This window comes from Ooceraea biroi, chromosome 10 (assembly GCF_003672135.1).
Source record: "Ooceraea biroi isolate clonal line C1 chromosome 10, Obir_v5.4, whole genome shotgun sequence".
Taxonomy (NCBI): Eukaryota; Metazoa; Arthropoda; class Insecta; order Hymenoptera; family Formicidae; genus Ooceraea; species Ooceraea biroi.
In genome coordinates, this window is record NC_039515.1 from 689,739 (window position 1) to 709,076 (window position 19,338).

The 19,338-nt window shown below is 39.4% G+C and overlaps 3 protein-coding genes across 3 annotated transcripts; 1 reads left to right on the forward strand and 2 right to left on the reverse strand.

The window, feature by feature from the left end:
• Window positions 1-1,680: 1,680 nt before the first annotated feature.
• On the reverse strand, window positions 1,681-2,484 carry LOC113562786. The gene has a single exon (XM_026973235.1). It carries the CDS (start codon window positions 2,417-2,419, stop codon window positions 1,811-1,813), a length of 609 nt encoding a protein of 202 aa, XP_026829036.1. The 5' UTR covers window positions 2,420-2,484; the 3' UTR covers window positions 1,681-1,810.
• Window positions 2,485-2,632: 148 nt separating this feature from the next.
• On the forward strand, window positions 2,633-3,435 carry LOC113562787. The gene has a single exon (XM_026973236.1). The coding sequence runs from the start codon at window positions 2,697-2,699 to the stop codon at window positions 3,303-3,305; it is 609 nt and encodes a 202-aa protein (XP_026829037.1). The 5' UTR covers window positions 2,633-2,696; the 3' UTR covers window positions 3,306-3,435.
• Window positions 3,436-11,420: 7,985 nt separating this feature from the next.
• On the reverse strand, window positions 11,421-12,653 carry LOC105282332. Its single transcript, XM_026972891.1, has 3 exons — window positions 12,539-12,653; window positions 12,095-12,159; window positions 11,421-12,035 (listed from the first exon to the last, which is right to left on the reverse strand). Exon 3 carries the CDS (start codon window positions 12,005-12,007, stop codon window positions 11,675-11,677), a length of 333 nt encoding a protein of 110 aa, XP_026828692.1. The 5' UTR covers window positions 12,008-12,035; window positions 12,095-12,159; window positions 12,539-12,653; the 3' UTR covers window positions 11,421-11,674.
• Window positions 12,654-19,338: the final 6,685 nt, after the last annotated feature.

The window sequence follows — 19,338 nt, forward strand, 5'->3', positions numbered from 1 at the left end:
ATATTGTAGTTACAAAGTAAATTATGCAACCTCAACATTAATGACATATAACAGTTGTTATATTACGTGTTACTTCTGTGTTATATAATAGTTATATTTTGTGTTTGCTGGGCATACTGGTTATACTTTAAACCATATATACTACTAGACCGCGCACATCATATCCCCTACCATCTTGTCCTATTGTTCTGGCTGTTGTCGAGTTAGGCTGAAGTCACATGGTACGGAATAGAGCGTGCGGAATAGAGAGTGCGTCATAGAACAGCCAATCAGCGCTATTCCACACGCTTCTGTACTTTTGCAGAATAGCGCTGATTGGCTGTTCTATGACGCACTCTCTATTCCGCACGCTCTATTCCGTATCATGTGACTTCAGCCTTACGGGAAAGAGAGACATTGCTCGACCATGCGTGTGACAAGGAAACTAATACCATTAATGGTATTAGTTTCTTTGTTATATCTTCATATCTTACATGCTATCCTTGTCTCTTAACTCGGCAATACCTTCCACCATGAATGCGCGGTCCAGTAGCATATGGTCTAAGCATGGATGTAAGAATTACTGGATGGAGTGTAAAGTACTGTTGTAAACGAGGGGAATGAATCCTGAAGAGTGAGGGGAAATCGCTATTGTGACCATCTTGGTTGTTCATACACACACACACACACACACACACACACACACACACACACATATACAGGGTGTCTGAGACCACCCGTACATGCCGAATATTTTGATAACTGAGCGTGACAGATAAAAATGTTTTAATCAAAAGTTGTAGGGCTTTAACAATTACATGAAATGGTGATACATATTTGACCTTGACAGCAGTTATGCAGGAAGTCTCAAGGTCAACTTTAAAATCTTAAATGGAAACTCCCATTTTTTATTATATCATCTTCTTCTACCAATTAATTGGAACAACTTTTGTCTGAAACATGTTTTCTGAAAATGCCTCCATTGACCTTGACATGTATTTGAAATAAAAACTACATTTTGAAATAAAAAAGTCTCGCTCTTAACATAATCCAGAACTAACGACGAGGACGTAGCGAGTTTCTAGTTCCATGTTTTTTCTTAATTTAAAAAATTGTAATGTTTTTAAAATGTTTTCAGTGGTACGGCCAAAAAAACGGAAAAATAATTAATAAACATAGTGATACCAAATACTATGTTACACAAACCAATTATGAATACGTAAAAGCATTTTAAAAAAACTGAAATAGCTGTCCCAAATACGGGACATTATGCACCAACGGGTTAATAACGTTTCTGAGTGAGTGAGTATGTTTGTTCAAGCAAAGTGTTCAAAGTGAGCACCGTTTTCTGCAATGCACATATCTACTCTGCGTTGGAAGGAATTAGTTGCTCGAAGAATCTCATCAGCACCTAAAGATCGAATTGCTTCACTTATCCTAAGGATCATATTGTCCCTTATAGTCGGACGTTCATGGTACACCAAATCTTTTATCCTTCCCCAAAAATAATAATCTAAAACGGTGAGGTCCGGTGATCGGGGCGGATAATTGATGGGACCATATTTGCCTATCCATTTGTTGGGAAACATAGCGTTTAGTATTGTACGAACAACTCTCGATGTATGCGACGGGCATCCATCTTGTTGAAACCACATGTCCAAACGCAATTGCAGAGGAAGATTTTCTAGTAAGATAGGAAGATCTGTCTCTATCAAAGCTGAATATCTATCAGCGTTTAGATTTTCTTCAAAGAAAATAGGACCTACGATCTGACTTCCAATAATGCCACACCAAACATTAACTTTCCACACATGTTGATGATCTATTTCTCTCAACCAGTGGGATTAACTTGTGACCAATAACGACAGTTCCAAGTATTATTAGATCCGTCACTTTTAAATGTACATTCGTCAGAAAATAAAATTTTAAGGTGAAAATCAGGTGGTTGCTGTCTTATCCAATTGCAAAATGCAAGTCTCTGTTGAAAATCATCATACTTCAACGCTTGGTGAACAGACATTCTGTAAGGGTGAAACTTGTTTGCTCTCATAATGCGCCAAATAATGTCACGACTAACGCCAGAATCTCTTTCTCGACGTCTCAAGGAATCATGAGGGTTCAACTCTACCAATGCAAGAATTTCCGCTGTTTTTTCATCCCTAATTGGACGGTGGATCTGTCTACTTTTGTTATGTTCAGGCTGAATGACACCTTTAGTTCTGATTCTCTTAGCCAAACGTGAAAAAACGTTCCGCGAGTGAGGAGTCCGATCAGGATAACGCTCTCGCCATAATCTTTCAGCTCCACTGAACGTACCTCGACACTCACCCAAAATTAACAGCATATCATATGCTTCTTCATTCGAATAGGACATGGTTAGATAGATCTTTACGAAATCTTTGCTAGAAACTTTTCGAATAATAATTACCGAACCGTTCATCAATTTCAAGAGTTTTTATATCATTTTATAGCACGCTTTGACGAAAGCAATCCTCCTATTTATGTGTTCGTAAACTCGGCGGAAAGCTATTTCGGAAAAGTACATACAATACTGTCGCTGCGTTGGGGTAAACAAGTCGTCGCCAGCGAGCCGTTTGTTTACAACTCAAGTAAGCACTTCCTGTCTTATCGCCGAGTATCGTCCTTTTAAGCACATAAATAGGAGGATTGCTTTCGTCAAAGCGTGCTATAAAATGATATAAAAACTCTTGAAATTGATGAACGGTTCGGTAATTATTATTCGAAAAGTTTCTAGCAAAGATTTCGTAAAGATCTATCTAACCATGTCCTATTCGAATGAAGAAGCATATGATATGCTGTTAATTTTGGGTGAGTGTCGAGGTACGTTCAGTGGAGCTGAAAGATTATGGCGAGAGCGTTATCCTGATCGGACTCCTCACTCGCGGAACGTTTTTTCACGTTTGGCTAAGAGAATCAGAACTAAAGGTGTCATTCAGCCTGAACATAACAAAAGTAGACAGATCCACCGTCCAATTAGGGATGAAAAAACAGCGGAAATTCTTGCATTGGTAGAGTTGAACCCTCATGATTCCTTGAGACGTCGAGAAAGAGATTCTGGCGTTAGTCGTGACATTATTTGGCGCATTATGAGAGCAAACAAGTTTCACCCTTACAGAATGTCTGTTCACCAAGCGTTGAAGTATGATGATTTTCAACAGAGACTTGCATTTTGCAATTGGATAAGACAGCAACCACCTGATTTTCACCTTAAAATTTTATTTTCTGACGAATGTACATTTAAAAGTGACGGATCTAATAATACTTGGAACTGTCGTTATTGGTCACAAGTTAATCCCACTGGTTGAGAGAAATAGATCATCAACATGTGTGGAAAGTTAATGTTTGGTGTGGCATTATTGGAAGTCAGATCGTAGGTCCTATTTTCTTTGAAGAAAATCTAAACGCTGATAGATATTCAGCTTTGATAGAGACAGATCTTCCTATCTTACTAGAAAATCTTCCTCTGCAATTGCGTTTGGACATGTGGTTTCAACAAGATGGATGCCCGTCGCATACATCGAGAGTTGTTCGTACAATACTAAACGCTATGTTTCCCAACAAATGGATAGGCAAATATGGTCCCATCAATTATCCGCCCCGATCACCGGACCTCACCGTTTTAGATTATTATTTTTGGGGAAGGATAAAAGATTTGGTGTACCATGAACGTCCGACTATAAGGGACAATATGATCCTTAGGATAAGTGAAGCAATTCGATCTTTAGGTGCTGATGAGATTCTTCGAGCAACTAATTCCTTCCAACGCAGAGTAGATATGTGCATCGCAGAAAACGGTGCTCACTTTGAACACTTTGCTTGAACAAACATACTCACTCACTCAGAAACGTTGTTAACCCGTTGGTGCATAATGTCCCGTATTTGGGACAGCTATTTCAGTTTTTTTAAATGCTTTTACGTATTCATAATTGGTTTGTGTAACATAGTATTTGGTATCACTATGTTTATTAATTATTTTTCCGTTTTTTTGGCCGTACCACTGAAAACATTTTAAAAACATTACAATTTTTTAAATTAAGAAAAAACATGGAACTAGAAACTCGCTACGTCCTCGTCGTTAGTTCTGGATTATGTTAAGAGCGAGACTTTTTTATTTCAAAATGTAGTTTTTATTTCAAATACATGTCAAGGTCAATGGAGGCATTTTCAGAAAACATGTTTCAGACAAAAGTTGTTCCAATTAATTGGTAGAAGAAGATGATATAATAAAAAATGGGAGTTTCCATTTAAGATTTTAAAGTTGACCTTGAGACTTCCTGCATAACTGCTGTCAAGGTCAAATATGTATCACCATTTCATGTAATTGTTAAAGCCCTACAACTTTTGATTAAAACATTTTTATCTGTCACGCTCAGTTATCAAAATATTCGGCATGTACGGGTGGTCTCAGACACCCTGTATATATATACAGGGTGTCTCAGACCTACCGTATCACCGGTTAATGGTAGATTCCTGAGGTGATTCTGAGACGAATGTTCCTCTTGCAAAATGTCGAGGGTGGCGTAGTTTCGGCGCTACGAAGGGTTGTAGTTATCCTATCCTTGTGTAGAATTTTCCCGCGTTCAATGACAGTGGGTCGAAGGGGTCCCGCGCATCGCGCACACTTCAATTTGATCTTAATTTTTCGCGGCTGTTCAAATTGAAGTGTGCGCGATGCGCGGGACCCCTTCGACCCACTGTCATTGAACGCGGGAAAATTCTACACAAGGATAGGATAACTACAACCCTTCGTAGCGCCGAAACTACGCCACCCTCGACATTTTGCAAGAGGAACATTCGTCTCAGAATCACCTCAGGAATCTACCATTAACCGGTGATACGGTAGGTCTGGGACACCTTGTATAACACATAATACATCTATTTCACGTCCTATCATGATTTAAGACATCGCGTGGAGAATTCTAAATTGTAGTAGTGAAAAGTAAACCTACAACATGCCGGATTGCGTACAAATATACAAATATACCGTGATATTAACCGTCATCGCCATCTTGGTTGTTCATACCCTCTCTGCCCCTCTGGCTTCACCCCCGCGGACATACACTCCATCCAGTTATTCTTACATCCATGGGTCTAAGGGTTATACCATAGACATAGTATATCTAGAACGCGCGTTGAGGAGTGGGGATAGAGGCTCACGTAGAAAAGGACGCACTCTGTTTCGTGGTCGTGCGTTCTCTTTCGTTCTCGCGCGAACGAGAGAGAACGCACGACCACGAAACCTTTTTTACGTAAACCTCTACCCCCACTCCTCAAATAAAGGCAAACACGCGGTCTAGATATACTATGTCTATGGATTATACTGTGTAAAAAAGTATAGAACTGTCATGAAATATGTATTGAATCGTATTTCTCACTGAATTTTCTCTCAAGCGAGAAAATTGATAGTGTATCTTATTTCACATTCATACAACTTCATGTCAGTTACAGTTCGGTCACCGACGAGATATTCTTAAGGTGATCCTGGAATGACTAGTGAAACACGTGTTGCCATTTGCACAAAAATTACAGTTAAAATGCTTTTTACAAAAATTTGGTAATTTGTACGCACAAAATTGCGGCGGTCCGCACTCGGGATAAAATAAAGGAATATAATGAAGCTTTTCGAAATGACTTTAGAAGCGTTATAAAAAAGAAAGGTGTATTCTCCTGTATTCTGTAAAGGATAATAGAAATCCAATATTGGCTCTTGGCCAATATGTACGCCTTTTGCAGAAAAAAGTTGCGTCATTAATTTAAAAGTAGATAACTTATTATTAATACAAGAAAAATAGATTTACAAATTAATTTACAAATTAATTTTAAATTAACTAAAATGTTATATGTTTCGTAAAAAGTATTCTGTTAGTATACTTTTTACCTTGTTAACAGCAAATACATGTATATTAAAATTAAAGGAAGAAAAGTATTTTTGCTATAAGGGTGCCGTCACATGGAGCGTAACTTGCGTAAGCGTAATATACGTAATCTAGTAATTTTAAAGAAGTTACTTACAAGGTACCAGGGTTGGGAATTTTAGCGCTGCGAGCAGTTTTCTACATTTCCTACGTATAAAAACGTATAATACGCTTAGAACATGTATAAAACGGATCAAACGGATTAAGTGTGATATTCATAGACAGGCCATATTTAAGGTTTATCTACAAATACTCTACGGCTCATTTCATTGGCTACAGAGCATCTGAAGATAACTTTAAGTAAATATAAGGCCTGTCTATACCTCAATATAGTTAGCAGACAAATATGATAAATCTTATTTTTTTATTGCAATCGTTTGGGAATCGTTTGGGAAAGTTTAGGAAACAACTTTCAGAGTTTGGGAAATAATAGTTTTTTAATAATTAATGAAAATTAGTCGAGTGTATAGTTAGCAGACATCATTCCAAATAATTTCCTTTTTCGCTTCTTTCAACGCCAAATCATTTGGGAAATACGCCTATAATGTTTTCAGAGTTTGGGAAATAATGATTTTCCCTCAAAATCGAGTTGAAAGTCATCACCCAGCGTGCAGTATAATCTAGGGAATAATCTAGGGACTTTTTGACTATAGGCTATATAATGGAAAAACGTTTATAATCTTTGATATTTCTCATTGTTTTCCATTTCAATAATTTGGGAATCGTTTGGGAAAGTTTAGGAAACCACTTTTAGAGTTTGAGAAATAATAGTTTTTTAATAATTAATGAAAATTAGTTGAGCGTATAGTTATCATTCCAAATAATGTTCTTTTTCGCTTCTTTCAACGCCAAATCATTTGGGAAATACGCCTGTAATGTTTTTAGAGTTTGGGAAATAATAATTGCATCTCAAAATAAAGTTTCATGTCATCAACCAGACGTCAAGCCAAAACTCTAGGGATTTTTTGACCATAACCTATATAATGGAAAATGTTTATAATCTTCGATATATTTCATTGTTTTCTAATGTTTTCTATTGCAATCATTTGGGAATCGTTTGGGCAAGTTTAGAAAGGCACTTTCACAGATTGGGAAGCAATAATTTTTATAATTAAGAGGATCCTGGAGTGACTAGTGAAACAGTGTTGCCATCTGCACTCATACACATACAAAACTTACAGTTGAAATGCTCTTTATAAAAATTTCGCAATTTGTACACACAAAAATTGCGGCGGCCACCACTCGGGATAAAATAAAGGAATATAATGAAGCTTTTCGAAGTGACTTTAGAAGCATAATAAAAAAGAAAGGTGTATTCTCCTTTACAGAATACAGAATATATATAAACTTTCTTACTTTAATATTATTAATTTTTTATACTGGGAAAGTATATGCTTGGGTGGAAGAGCACGAGGAGACGGGCTTCGCCCGTCACTTACTATTCTTCCACATAAACAAAATAACAAAACTTTCAGAAGACCAAAAGTACTGCGTGGAAGTTACAATATAGAACCTTGCTTTGCGTGGAACCTCGCTTCACATGAATTGAAAACCTATTTCGAATCGTACTAATTATACTTGCAATGCAAATTAGTACGATTCCAAATAGGTTTTCAAGTCATGTGAAACGAGGTCCCACGCAAAGTAAAGTTCTATATTGTAACTTCCCACGCAGTACTTTTGGACATACCCAGTCAGCCAAACCTGCGAAGAACAGACATTGGCAAAATCTGTTCAACAAAATATGTGAGCAGAGAGGCCACAGATTGGGTACAAAATCCACCCAGTAAGCACACTGTCAGCAGTATGCCGACAGATTGGCAGCAGATATGAAGCAGAATAATGCAACATATCCGGTACCATCTGTGTCCGCATTAAGCTTGTATTCTGCCAGCAGATCTTGCTTATAACATGATCTGACAGCAGATTGGCGGTAGAAACTGAACAGAGCCTGCCGACATAACCTGGCGGCAGAAATAGAGCAGGATCTGCGCAGTGTAGTTGGCAGCAGATTGGCGACAGAAACCGAACAGAGCCTGCCGACATAACCTGGCGCCAGGTTGGCAGCAGAAACCGAACAGGATCTGGAGCTTTTGACACTATTCAAATTTACACGGTTAGGGAATATGCGTTTTCCCTCCGCACCGCTAGGTGGTGAACATGTTGAGTTCTTACTCGACGTTAAGATTTAGCCTGACAGTTATATAAGTTAATATACGCGTCGTGACATAATAATATTAATTTTTCTAAGAATTTTTGCACTTGCGGCACAGAGGTTCTCATGGACAACGTCCACACACGCCGCAAGCAATCTGAAGGCATTAAATTTGCCCATTTAATCAAATTAAGTATTGATTAAAAAAACAGATTACTTTACAATAGTGGACCAATATAAGAAATTAATTCATACCCCACATAAAAAATTAGATTTATATTGTTAACCAATATTGCTCCAATAAATTTGTACTACTACGGCACTTTCTCGCAGAGCCTGCTCGATTTCTGCTCCCAATCTGCTGCTAACTACACTGCGCAGATCCTGCTCTATTTCTGCCGCCAATTTGCCGCCAGGTTATGTCGGCAGGCTCTGCTCGGTTTCTGTCGCCAATCTGCTGTCAGATCATGTTAGCAGGATCTGCTGGCAGAACACAATCTTAATGCGGACACAGATGGTACCGGATCTGTTGCATTATTCTGATTGAATCTGCTGCCAATCTGTCGACATACTGCTGACAGTTTGCTTACTGGGTAGTTTGTTTGCGCGCGCGCGCGCACACACACACACACACACACCGAAGGGGGGGGTGGGTGGAAGACACTTTTTTTCATGTCTTTCCGTGTCGAAATAAACGGTGTTCAACTGCACGGTGCGCAATTGAACAGTTTGGAATTTTATTTTTACTTTTCTGTTATAGAAACTCTTGTCAAGAGCCGGTAGAGCCGCTAATTGGAGATGGACTTGAAGAATAAACGGTGTTCAACTGCACGGTGCGCAATTGAACAGTTTGGACACCGTTTATTTCGACACGGAAAGACATGAAAAAAAGCGTCTTCCACCCACCCCCCCTTCGGTGTGTGTGTGTGTGTGCGCGCGCGCGTGCGCGCAAACTATGTCCAAAAGTACTGCGTGGAAGTTACAATATAGAACCTTGCTTTGCGTGGAACCTCGCTTCACATGAATTGAAAACCTATTTGGAATTTAATTTACATTGCAAGTACACACGCGTTTAATTTCGCGCACTTTGACGTCATCGCGCATGCTCAGTCAGTGTACGCTACGCCCGTAGACCGCCGGTATGACAGATTTCCTAACCCCGAAACTGTCATTTTTCAGTAGGTGATAACTTTCTTTCTAGTTGAGAGCGACGATTTTCCTTCTCGCAATCGTATTTTTTCATCAAAATAAACGATATTGCAAAGTTAGAAGGAAATCGGTGAGGAGGCCCGTCTCCTTAAGTATTACCAAAAACTATTATTTCCCAAACTCTAAAAGTGGTTTCCTAAACTTTCCCAAACGATTCCCAAATTATTGAAATGGAAAACAATGAGAAATATCAAAGATTATAAACGTTTTTCCATTATATAGCCTATAGTCAAAAAGTCCCTAGATTATTCCCTAGATTATACTGCACGCTGGGTGATGACTTTCAACTCGATTTTGAGGGGAAATCATTATTTCCCAAACTCTGAAAACATTATAGGCGTATTTCCCAAATGATTTGGCGTTGAAAGAAGCGAAAAAGGAAATTATTTGGAATGATGTCTGCTAACTATACACTCGACTAATTTTCATTAATTATTAAAAAACTATTATTTCCCAAACTCTGAAAGTTGTTTCCTAAACTTTCCCAAACGATTCCCAAACGATTGCAATAAAAAAATAAGATTTATCATATTTGTCTGCTAACTATATTGAGGTCCTGTCTATGAATACCATAGTTAAATATGTCAAAACGTTCAAAAGCGAGATAACCTAATAGTAATAAACAACGAAGCAAATGTGATTTTGGTTGTTGTTATCAATGGGCATCAGAATTGAACGTTCAAGTAGCTGAATATTTGAAATAGTATTTGATGAAGAAGCTGCCGTACATCCGTGTTTTCTTCGTTTATTCCGTTCAACATAACCTGAGAAATAATATAAATACATGATATTGGAAGATTTTTTTTATTTATTAGTTAATAATTTTAGTACGTACAGAGACAGACGCATTTGCATCGCTCTCATCGTGACTAATCATCATGACTTCTTCAAGTCCATCTCCAATTAGCGGCTCTACCGGCTCTTGACAAGAGTTTCTATAACAGAAAAGTAAAAATAAAATTCCAAATACAACTAAACAAAGAAAAAGTTTAATAAGTTTTAATGTTCATTGTATTTTACTTACCTGTGGTTTCTTAATCTGCTTTAAACAGTATGTCGAATTGTTTTTTTGCAAATAGTGCAATAAGCACAAAGTTTTGTACCTTCGTATTTTTTTTGATATTTTCCTTCCTCCCAATATTTGTGCAATGGTCTACCTCCTCGATTAATGATTTATATTGTAAATGAAATTGTATTGCGGTATTTATGGATTTATGGTTAGATTACACAAACAACAAAATATACCACCGATTTGAAATTGAACAACACTGCAAAAATGTCGGAGGATTTGGAAAAGCCCCAGGTCCCGGAAAGGCCCAGCGTAAGACGAGAATTGAAAAAGGTAGATTTAATAAATGTGTCTGCAAATCACGTTAAAAGCAGGGGGTCTATTACGTATCTCTTCACGGAGTGAAAATGTGAAAAATGAGCAAATTTACTAGAATATTTATAATTTAATTGGTCAACACCTAGTGAATTTGCTCACTTTTCGCATTTTCACTCCGTGAAGAGATACGTAATAGACCCCCAGTTCAGGCTCTCACCTCTCATGACAGGAAGGAATATCACCAAATGCATATGGTGGTGCCACTTTACGTATTATACAGGCTGAAACCTAGGACGTACTATACGTAGTTTCCTTCATGTATGAAACCCATGTATAATACATTGTGTATAATACATGCCCAACCCTGCAAAGTACGCTCTTCTAAAAGTCGCATTCACATGGAGCGTACTTTGCGGAATTGCGTATAATGCGTACGTTGGTACAACCAATCAGAGTTAAGAGTTTCTGTTGTATTCTCTAACAGAAATACTAAACGAATTCGTGATTGGTTTTCATAATTTACACGTTAGGCAAAGTACGCCTCATGGGGAACCGGTACTCTGTGCATAAGTATGTGTGAGGCGGAATGTATGTGGCTCGAACCGGTACCCACGACATTCACACGTACATACATGCCATTCCAAACCTGATTCACATTAATGGCAAATGTAAAATTGTAAACAATTTGATTTGGATTAATGGAAATTTTAATATAGGACTACATGAAGAAAGCAAATAGACATAATCTTTACGTTGCAAACAAAATTAACAAATCTCTTTCTAAATAGATTAATATAAAATTTCAACAGGAAAAATATTACAATATGAGATTTATTTAAACTTCATAAGCTATACAATGATACAGAAATCAAACGTACATTATGATACCTATATAACTTGCTCTTTTTACACTTGCTTTATTGTAGAACGAAATATATTGGTGAAAAGAAAAATAAAATACAAATTGCAATCCCGTGCTTCAGCCCATCGCTCTTACGCAATTCGCAGAGATTGATACTTAATCGTGATAAAAACATTATTAGCACACGTCGTACATTAAATTCTTCCTTAGTCTATTGAAGAGAGGATATTCGCGATACCATATGATGTCTCCCGACTGCTTTGCAACAATTCCCGTATAAGCACCATGCTCTCTCGGTTACCCTTGACGTCCAACTCGGTTCTCATATTGCGAATTCGCCATTCCTGAACGCGCGGTCTGTAAGCGCCGACCGTAACGTTGTTTGATCTCACGGTGTTATTCGCGGACGCGTTATCGACGAGCTGTTCGTCGGATCTGTAACTGTCGGAGGAATCGTACTCCAAGACGGGATCTGTCGACGGGACTTTCTTCTTCTTGTCATCAGTTTGCTTCTCCATTAGCTTGTAAATTAAAGCCATCGGAAAGGGTCTGGCGGGAACGTGAATCCTACGTGCCAAACCTACCATAAGATGCTGCTATGTGGGCAATATCGAGATAGACATTACCGTTTGATCGATCTTCGTTGAGTAAATTCTCTCTCCTAATGTTTCCCACTGTAAACTGTGAATACCTAAACCGAAACAATATTTCGCTTTATAATGCATTTTAATTAATGCTTTGATAGCAGATATTTGAACAAATTATATCAGTTTTTAAAGTAAGTTTAAAAACGTTATCAAAGCTTAAAATCGTAAGAAGGATCATTAGCTTTTTATATCTCAAAATGAAGCTTCTTGAAAATTGTTAAGATTTCATATGAAAAAGTTTTATTTCATATTTGCAACTAACATTTTCTGTATTATCAGCTTAATATACAATCAATTAGCCTATTAATATACAGCTATAACCTTAAAAGTTTGTATTGACAAAATCGTAAGCAAGTGGATTGAATATAATAGAACGCTATAGCTGATATAATAAATTCTATATAACGATAATTATTAACTTACCCTGATTTGATCCTTATTCATGTTTTTGTTTAAACTTTTTGTGTACAATACACAATATCCTTTTTGTAACACATAATAACACGCACGAACTGGCACGAACACGCACTAATACACATCCATTGGCGTATCTTCCGCTGGAAATTGAAATCGACGTAATAACAAAACGACGTAACAGCGTAAAATAACTAGGCGGAAGTTTTCTAGTAACTTCAGGTTACGCTTACGCAAGTTACGCTCCATGTGACGGCACCCTAATAGTATTACAATTTTACGAATGGACGTACATATTGTTGCTCAATGGAAACCGCGAGAAGGTGGTCTCTTCCATCAGGAGGAAATGAAAAAACTTTCTTTTCCTAATATTGCAATAATAAAAATTGATGTAATATTAAAGAAAAGAATTTTTGCATTTCCAAATAATGTGGACAGAATAGGATAGGTAGGGAGGACAGATAGGAAGAACGGGTAAGTAGAAAAAAGGATAGATAGAAAAGATAGAAAGAAAGGATAGATAGAAAGATAAGATACATAGAAAGAAAGGATGGAAGAAAAGATAGATAGAAAAAATAGAAAAAAGATAGAAAGCATAGATCCCAGTAAGCAAACTGTCAGCAGTATGTCGACAGATTGGCAGCAGAATAATGCAACAAATCCGGTACCATCTGTGTCCACATTAAGATTGTGTTCTGCCAGCAGATCCTGCTAACATGATCCGACAGCAGATTGGCGACAGAAATCGAACAGAGCCTGCTGACATAACCTGGCGGCAGAAATAGAGCAGGATCTGCTTAGTGTAGTTGGCAGCAGATTGGGAGCAGAAATCGAACAGGCTCTGCGAGAAAGTGCCGTAGTAGTACAAATTTATTGGAGCAATATTGGTTAACAATATAAATCTAATTTTTTATATTGGACATAGATTAATCTTAATTTGATTAAATGGGCAAATTTAATGCCTTCAGATTGCTTGCGGTGTGTGTGGACGTTGTCCATGAGAACCCCTGTGCCGCAAGTGCAAAAATTCTTAGAAAAATTAATATTATCATGCCAAGACGCGTATATTAACTTATATAACTGTCAGGCTAAATCTTAACGTCGAGTAAGAACTCAACATGTTCACCACCTAGCGGTGCGGAGGGAAAACGCATATTCCCTAGCCGTGTAAATTTGAATAGTGTCAAAAGCTCCAGATCCTGTTTGGTTTCTGCTGCCAACCTGGCGCCAGGTTATGTCGGCAGGCTCTGTTCGGTTTCTGTCGCCAATCTGCTGCCAACTACACTGCGCAGATCCTGCTCTATTTCTGCCGCCAGATTATGTCGGCAGGCTCTGTTCAGTTTCTATCACCAATCTGCTGTCAGATCATGTTATGAGCAGGATCTGCTGGCAGAACACAATCTTAATGCGGACACAGATGGTACCGGACTTGTTGCATTATTCTGATTGAATCTGCTGCCAATCTGTCGGCATACTGCTGACAGTGTGCTTACTGGGTGGATTTTGTACCCAATCTGTGGCCTCTCTGCTCACATATTCTGTCGAATAGACATTGGCAAAATCTGTACGCGCAGGTTTGGCTGACTGGGATAGATAGGTTGTTCGATCTCGTCGTCTATCGGGTGAGGTACACAACGTGTTTTCGTTTCTTCAAGATATGTTACAATAAATGACATTTCACTGCTCGTCACGCACCGTCACAACGGTTTATGTTTATTTTTAAATTATACAGTCAGTTCGTCCACTCGGCGGTGTATATACGCATCGATCGGCAACGCCTAGGAAGACTTACCTTCCGGACCGATCGATGTTAGCTCGACGACGCGTCCACGTATCGACCGACAACGCCTTGGAAGATCGTCTTCTGGGTCGGTCGATGATCGCTACGTTGGACACTCGCGATTTATGCGACAAGAGATCCCTTTAGACGGATATCTATCGTGCGTTCCTTTCAACGCGATTCAACGCGATCGACTTCACAAAACCGACTGCCTCACCGATCACTCGATGTTAGTTGCGCCATCCATTCGCGCAAAGGCCCGCCTTCCATCGGACCATCTTAACATCTATTGGCTCGCGGTTTCGACAATAGGCGCGATAGATTTCTTTCGCCGCACGAGCCGAAAGTATCAGGTTGCTGTTACGACGCCGCGAGCCGCATCATCAAAGATTGCGCCGATCGTATACGAGAGGGTGATTTATGACTCCCTTTGTCGCTCGCAATCGAATGCCGCGCGCCGCGTCCGGCGCGCACGTGTATTTGTCTTATGTATTATATTCATACGTATTGGTGTGCGCACACCGTTTGACATTCGATTTAACATAGGTAGATATAAAGAATAGAGCATAGAAAAAGGCAATGCATAGATAACATTATAATTATTATAAAGCCATTTTACATTCCATGTATAATTTAGGACATAATTCGGAAAGCTTAGAAAGTGTATTAAGAAGAGAACGTTTGAAATATATTAGAAGTACATCTATACACAAATAACTAAATAAATTAATAAATCATTTAATATACTATACAAGATACATAAAAGCATTAATGGAATTATATCCTTCATCTGTCGCGAATTATACATTGGGTAAAGTGACCTTCACACTGCAAGTATTAAATCGTTTTTGACCGAGTTTCGACTTTTTAAACTAATACCGAATTCGTTATGTTGAAAACGATTACAGAGTTCCCATAACAATCTGAAGAGAATATGTAATGTAATGTAATGTATTTATTAAATGCTTCCCAATCGGGTTTGCATTGCCTTCCAACAGGGTACATCGCAGACCCTGTTCCGCTTACACTTTTTCACGAGACTCATATCTCATCTTACACCCCTCCCCTTTTCTCCTCACAATTGTTCATACCTCTATCCCTGGCCTTTGTGCGACCTCACAATATATCTAACCTATCTCCCTCCCTCCTGTCCTTTCCTTTCTTCTTTTCCATATGCCCCTCATTTATCTTCTTTCCTCCTTCTTTTCTTCCTTGTCTCCATCTTCTCTTCTCCTTTCTGTCCACCTCCTTCTTTCTCTTTCTTTTCCTTTCTTCACCTTCCTCTTTTCCTTTTCCTGTAACATATTCTAATTATATCTTCTATTTAATCTCTCCCTTCTTCCCCCCTCCTCTCCCCTCCTCTCCCCCTCCTCGTCCTCTCTCTCTTTTCTTACCCCTCTCTCCCCCCTTCCCTTCTTCTTCCTCACCACATTCTGTTCTTCCACATTCCATACCCAATCTACCCTCTCTATCACTATCCTCCTGTTCTCCACCTTTACCTTCTTCCCTTTTGCTTTCTCTACCTTCGCTCTCTCCAGCAACCTCCACCTTATCCTTCTCTCCTCCATCGTTAAATCCTTGTCTATTCCAATTCCCCATCTCCTCCACGCTTCCCCTCTTTTCTCCAACAGATCTCTTTTATCCCCCCTCCTCCTCATCTCCACTATCAATATCCACTTTCCTTCCTCACCCTTCCTTTCTTCCACCTCTCCTATCTTTATCTCTTTCCCTACCAACTCCTCCATCATTTCCTCCACTATTATCCTCCTCTCTCTCCTACTCTCTCCCTCTATTCCTCTCCATATTACCTTATTTTCCCTCCTCTCCCTTCTCTCTATTTCCTCCCTTTCTCTCTCCTCTCTCTCCCCCCGCTCCCTTTCCTCTCTCCGTCTCCTCTCTCTCTCTCTCTCTCTCTCTCTCTCTCTCCTAACCTCTTCCCTATCTCCCCTCTCTCTCTTTTTTCCTCCTCACTCTTTTCCACCTCTCTCCTCCTCCCCATCGCCCACCGCTTCTCCCTCTCCTATCACTTCCTCCATCTCTTCCCTTTCCTCGCTATTTTCCACTCCACTCTCCTCTCCCCTTCCTCCCGCTCTCCTTTCCTCTTCTGCCCTTTCCACATCTTCCCCCTTCTTCTCCATCTCTTCCTTCTGCTTGACTTCTCCTTTTCCTCTCCGTCTCACTTCTCCTTTCCGCTCCTCCTTTCTTCTTTTCTCCTCACTTCCGTCTTGCTTCCCTCCGTTCCTTCTAACCTCTCTTCCTTTCCTTTCTCCGGTTCCATCTTTTCTCTGAAGAGAATATAATTACTGAAAAGTCTAAGAATTCCACAATTCTATTTTTAACATGACCGAAATATTAGTTTAAAGATTCAGAATGGTCGAAAATAATTATTAGTACTTCTCGTATTTAAAGGAAAAAAGCGCATATGCCTTTTATCTAATATAATACTTAAAATGATTTGTATAATACATTCGAAATTACGCCTAAGCTATAATTACTGCGGCTGCTATGATTTATTATTAAAGTTATAGCAAGACATGTTAGATAAATAAGTTAATGTAATGGGAACAACAGCAATAAAACTTGATTTATTTACCACAGAGAGATCATTATTATATGCAAAATAACATATCTATTTTGCATATAATAATCTGTGAGAAAAAAAATGTTTCTTATTTTTTGTTGTTTTCAATCAATCAATTATATATTTGTCTTGCTATTATTTTTTAAACTGTTGAAAACACATTACAGATAGACATGCAAAAGTCTCAGCAAATTTATTTAATATTAATCAATATATCTCCCATGAAATGTCTCTTGTGAGAGTAATAAAGCTTTCGTACATTTTAAATGTCTGTGTGAATCGGTTATCTCATATCAATACAGTTTTGCAACAAACTGTACTTTATTACTAGAAAGTTAATTACGTTAAAAGTGATAATTGTTAAGAAGTAAAACAATTGTTGATTTGTTACGGTACGTACTGCAAAAATGTATTGCAAAGTGCTTAGTTAGGTTGGGTTAGAGATTAAAGGTTAGGGATTAAATTCGTCTGATTTTATTGGCCTAGTGAGCCATGTACGCAATTGCACTGTAGGCAATTGATACTCTCCCGTAACGATTGCTCTTCTCTTATTATTTAGGACTCTAGGAACACCGTGTGATGTTGGCACACTTTCTTTTTTTTCCCTATCTATTAAAAGTCATCCATACTTCTGTTACGTCCAGAGCTCCGTGAGCTCGAGGAAGGGCGCAATCAGACGCCTCTCGAGGTACGTAGGCACACAACCGCAGTATCTCGTGTGTTCGAGCCGACCAATACGCTTCGATTTTCGGGTCAACGACCAAAGTCGATTTTACCCTATTATTCGAAACGGTCACACGATTTTCGAGTCAACGACCAAAGTCGATTTTACCCTATTATTCGAGACGGTCGACTCGATGGTCCTTTTAGGTAAGGGAATTGAATCCCTATTACCAAGGATAGGACCTGTACGATCTGTCAAGGAAAAGAAGTGAAACGAGGGTAGTTAAAATGAATGAAATTTGGTTTTGTCTTTTAAAACATTACCTCTGATATATTCTGTTTAATGGTTACATAAATGAAATTAATGAATTGCTACTGATACGATTGACTATAATTTAGAATTTGGACTACAAATTCTTTCATGATTTTATTTCTTATAAATAGCGCAATTATAATTTCGAGTATTATGAATATTGATACATAATAAGAACGGAATAGATTTTGATTGAGAATTACGAAAAGAAACCACGAAGCGGTTGGAGGGAAGTAAAAATAAAATTGATATGGAATTTAGGCTTACTTTTCGTGTATCGCTTCTCGGATGGAGTTGATCGTTAATGAGTCAGGCGATGGAGCCAACCAGACCAGAATCGCTCGGGTGGAGAGTCCAACACTGACTCTAATATTTAAGCCCGATGTCCCGATCACGGGAACGTAACAGTAACGATGTGAATTGCAGGCTGGGCAAAGATTGAAGAGTAGTGTCTCTGACCAAATTGTTCCCTTTATATCGGGCTAAAAGAGAGTAGGTGGGGGTTATTCGTTTCCCAAGAGAAACGAAAAGTAAAACAAAAGTAGTATGGTAAGGGAGAGTTCTAACCCAGGGGCTCCGAGGGGGGTGCGGGGAGGGGGGTCTCTGGGCGCGGGGGTATGACGTTACGCGGGGAGGGGGGATCTCTGGGCGCGGGGGTATGACGTCACGCGGGGGGTCCGCTAACGCAGGGACTCCGAGGGGGTGCTGGGGGGTTCTCTGGGCGCGGAGTATGACGTCACGCGGGGGAGGGGGGGTGTTTCTCTGGACCATGGGCTCCGAGGGAGAGGGGAGGGTGGAAGGGGGAAGGGGAGGGCGGGAGGGGGAAGGGAAGGGCGGGAGGGGGAAGGATAGGGGAGGGGAGGGGGTTTCTCTGGACACGTGGGGTATGACGTCACGCGGGGGTCTTCGAGCGCCGGTACCAGTCAAAGGGATGTTCATGTAAACAGACTACTAGGAACACCATAATATTGTTTTACATAAGCGATAAGAAAATTGCAAGCGCCGATACCCTGGCTGCTATCAATTACGACAAAAGACGTTACCGCGCGTGAGATAGTCGAGAGATAAAAAAATCCGTTAAAAATTCTTCGGGGCGCCGGTACCCGGATTCTAACCCTGGGGCTTTGAGGGGGTGTGGGGAGGGGCGGGTGTCCTCTCAAGTGTTCTCTGGCTCGTGGGTCTTCGAGTGGCGGCTGCAGTCAAAGAGATGCGTAAGTAAATACACCAAACAGAAATGATAATAAAATTGCAAGCGCCGATACCCCGGCTGCTATCAATTGCGACAAAGACGTTACCACGCGTGAGAATGTGTAACAGATAAAAAATCTAGTTACACGATTCTTCGAACGCCAAGAACGAACCATGAGATTGTTTTATAGAAGTGATAAGGGATGATACCAATATGCGACCGCAGGGTGGAAAGAGACGGAGATGGCATATAATCAAACGGAAAAAAGGTTTAGCACCACAGT